Source organism: Pyxicephalus adspersus, chromosome 3 (assembly GCF_032062135.1).
Source record: "Pyxicephalus adspersus chromosome 3, UCB_Pads_2.0, whole genome shotgun sequence".
Lineage (NCBI taxonomy): Eukaryota > Metazoa > Chordata > Amphibia > Anura > Pyxicephalidae > Pyxicephalus > Pyxicephalus adspersus.
Window position 1 is genome coordinate 22866502 of NC_092860.1, and position 4008 is coordinate 22870509.

A 4008-nucleotide genomic window follows, 5' to 3' on the forward strand; every position below is an offset into this window, starting at 1 on the left:
CTTTCCTTGGAACTATCCAATTCCCGTACAGTGCGATTTTGTCTTCGTACAGAAGATTTAAATTTACGATCTGACAAAGCACAGGCACTAAAAAGCTTAGTGGAACTGTTTCTGCAGGAACTGGTGAAGGTAACCAAGGAGAGCAAACTTTTGCAATTAGTGTAGTAATAAAAAACAGAAAAAAAAAGGGATTTTTTGTTTTTCTCACAGGACTCAAATCATGTTGTTGCGCTTCGTAGTCATATTACTGATGATAAGAGTATGCTTCAGTTCAAAAAGGGGGACATCATTAAAGTGCTGCCAATGGATGGTCTGGAGCCAGGTAATGAAAGCAATTAATGAAATGACTTGACTATGTTTTTGTAATGTAAAGTAACTAGTACAGTAATCTCCCTATTATCCAGTACACATGGGGAAGGATATATTTCAGGTAATTTCTAGTTGCTTAAGAGTTACTATGAAAAGAACTAATAAAATTAAAATAGTATTAAAATACAATCAGTATAAATAAATAGAGGCTTGATAGTATAGTCAGAATATTACCAGTTACAAATCCACCTATTGTCAGAAAAACATACTTGTACCGTAAAATTAGAGTGTCCCTCAAAAAACACATGTATATATCCAATATTGACGAGCGAGGAAAGCAGTAAAAAAAGAAACATTGATGTTTTTGAGCGCAGCGAACACACGGGAGCTGCAGGAGTGATGCACAATGCATTGGCTTACTGATGACATGGTGCGCCAAGCTTGCCAGCCGCCTGAGAGTGCCTGTTGCTTGAGTATCAATCAACAGGGAGTTTACTGTACATGGTCAGCTTAAATGCAAAGTAACGGTCCATGTAATACTTTCTGTTACACTTTTACTGTCAATCCTTTAATAGGTTGTAAGATAAGAATTAGTTTTGTGAAATTACTGTCAGTTTACAGACACGAAACAGTATTGTAAAAAAAAAATGTGTTTACAAGGGCATTACAGCAGGTTTTGCACTTGCCACTGTAAGTAAATAATGCTATCCACTTGCATAACACTGATTTGCGCTATATAGTTCATTGTAATTTTCATTTCCATACATTGTGCTAGTGATAAGAGGGTGCACCCGCTGTGCACTTTTCTATAGTAAAACACATCTGCCATCCCCAGGGTCCGAGACAAACTTGACCATTCCTCTCCTTTGCTGCAACCTTTGAAAATTTGACAATAAGAAAACCTGAACTGTAATTTGAATACAATGTAATCAGCAATTAGCTAAAACGCCTTGAATTTTAATTGTTTTTACTTCTAAAATATCCAAATACATGACCAAACTTCAAACAGAGTGGAAAATGACTTCATCTGTACTGTACCGTTACCATTTCTGATTTATTTTATTACGGCCTTTCAGGTTGGCAGTTTGGCTCTCTTGGAGGACACTCGGGTATTTTCCCATCCCGATTTGTACAGCCAGCTGCAGCCCCAGATTTTTACTCTACAGTGGAAAGGAAGGAAAGCCCAAACAGCAACAAGCCTCGTCCTGTAGGTCTCAGAAGAACTGTCAGCAAGGAGGTGAGGGAGCTAATACCACAAAATGTTGCTGCAAAGGAGAGCTTACTCCTCATTCATTTGGTGTATGTATAAAGTGGGAAAGAGTTATTATAATACAGTATTTATATAGCAGCATTGTTATTTAGTAGATTGTGTTGTGAAATAGTCATTCAAACTTTTTGTTCACTTTTTAAAACTTTTACTTTTTTGTGAAATAAAACGACTTAATTGAACAGTTTCATAAAAAATAGTTAACATAAGTGTGTTAATGTGCTTAATTATATTAGCAGTTTTTCATTTCAATAAGCCTTAAATACACTGTGTTTATTTCCTTAAAAAAACTAAATATGTAATATGGTTATCTGTTTTGTCAGAGTGATAAGGTGAGTGAAGGGTCTTTCCTCAATCCAAGCCCTTTACCACCACCCATTGAGACAGTACATTATACCATGGTGGAGTTTGCACTGAAGTATTTTCGGGATGCACAGACCATGTGAGTAAAGTTTCATATAGTGTTGATGATTAGTGTTCATAGCATTATTCATCTTCTTATTTAAAACATGATTATTAACCTATAATTCAAATGCCATACATGTGAGAACATGCCATATATGCAGTTCATATGAGTATGCTATGTACCCATCATGATCCAATGATGGTCATTATTTTGGTTCACAACCAGCAGAAGCTCATATACTCACAACTGATTTCTGTTGTCTTATAGGCTCGGGTGGAAGGGAATGGCTGCTGAAGGAAGGAAAGCAATTGAACTGGTGCAGCATACAAAGGTAGGACGTCTTTACCATTGAATCCAAGAAAAACAAAAATATTTTGTCTACAAAGCTTCATGATATCACCTTAATTTACCACACTTTGTACCAATGCACATGTGTCATACCATGCATACTAATATATTCCTCAGACAGTCAACTCCACCATAGTACCATTCCCTAAGCATAATAAATACGCATTTTTTTGTTTGTCTTTTTTTTCCATTTTTTATTTACTCTAATACTTTCTCATCATTGCCTGTGACATCATATCTGGTTTACAGAATCGCAAACTATACGAGGGGGTCCTGAGAAGTTCCTGGCTTTGCCCAGAAAGAAGAGAGCCAGGGTTATGAAAAACACATTTATTCAACATATTCCCCCTGAGACTGATGCATTTGGTACAGCGTAGTAGCAGCTTTTCTAGACTGTTCAAATAAAAGTCCTTTGGTTGGGCCCCAAACCAGCTCTCAGCAGCATCTTTGACGTCAGAAATGTCCTCAAAACGTTGCCCCTTCAGGTGTTTCTTCAGATTCAGGAACAGATAATTGTCCGAAGGGGCCAGGTCAGGTGAGTAGGGGGGATGGTGGACCAATTGGAAACCCAGGGTGTTCAATTTGGCAGCCACAACGTTGGACGTGTGCATTGTCCTGCAAAAAAAGGATCCATTTGGTCAACTTTCCACGGTGTTTCGTCTTAATTGCCTCCTTCAGCTGGTCCAGGAGGTTAACATAATACTGTCTGGTGATACTAGAGCCTTGAGGTAGGTAGTCCACGAACAGAATACTGTCTTTGTCCCAGAAAACAGACGCCATGACTTTTTTGGACGATTTCTGGGTTCCGAACTTATTCGGCCGCGGGGACCCGCTGTGGCGCCATTCGTTTGACTGTTTCTTGGTTTCAGGATCATAGATGTAGAGCCAGGTTTCATCCTCAGTCACTAACCTAGCTAAAAAGTCCTGTGCAGCTTTAAAATGGGCCAAAACGGCTTTGGATGCTTTAACTCCTTCCTTCTTCTGATCACTGCTCAAACATTTCGGCACCCACTTCGCTGAAAGCTTGTGCATGTCTAGGATAGTGGTGATAACAAACCCAACACGCTCCTGTGAGATATCAAGTATCTGGGCTATCTTTTTTGCAGATATTTGCCGGTCCTCAATAATCAGCTCATGGACAGCATTGCAGGTTGCTGGGTCAGTTGAGGTTGGGGGGCGCCCACTGCGGGGTTCATCTTTAATGGTGAAATGCCCTTGTCTTGAAACAAGATATCTAGGTTATGACAGAGCTGTAAGAAGGGCACTTCTCCCCCTGTGTTTGTGACATCTCAGTGTGAATGTCCTTTGCTGACTTTCCCTGGAGAAACAAAAACTTCATGACGGCCCGTAACTCCAACAACGTGAAATTTACTTGTGCCTCTGCCATCACAGCTTCTCACTATAAGAAAAAAAAAACTTTTAAGAATTGCAAAGACCTGATATTTGCACAGTTACATACTAAGATATCATATGCCCCCATACTCATTTTTCTATTTCATCTGGAAAGCAGCAAAGCCAGGAACTTCTCAGCTCCTCCTCGTAAGTTCAAAAAAGCACTAGCTTTTCATGATGCTGTACTACACTAAGGTTCCTAGCATAGCATGTTATATAGTTCTTAACCACCTGGGCGTTACACTGATGTCTAGATTTCTGTACCAAAAGCGTTACAGGTTTTCAT

General features: G+C 39.2%; 1 protein-coding gene across 1 annotated transcript in view; it reads left to right on the forward strand.

Moving 5' to 3' along the window:
* MYO15B (myosin XVB) overlaps positions 1 to 4008 on the forward strand; it is a 74406-nt gene that overhangs the window by 58132 nt on the left and 12266 nt on the right. The window contains exons 44-48 of the mRNA XM_072403225.1: positions 1 to 129; positions 211 to 322; positions 1386 to 1546; positions 1900 to 2018; positions 2250 to 2313. The exon at positions 1 to 129 is cut by the window's left edge and continues 69 nt beyond it. Of these exons, the coding sequence (XP_072259326.1) occupies positions 1 to 129; positions 211 to 322; positions 1386 to 1546; positions 1900 to 2018; positions 2250 to 2313 (585 nt within the window). The remainder of the gene's footprint in view (positions 130 to 210; positions 323 to 1385; positions 1547 to 1899; positions 2019 to 2249; positions 2314 to 4008) is intronic.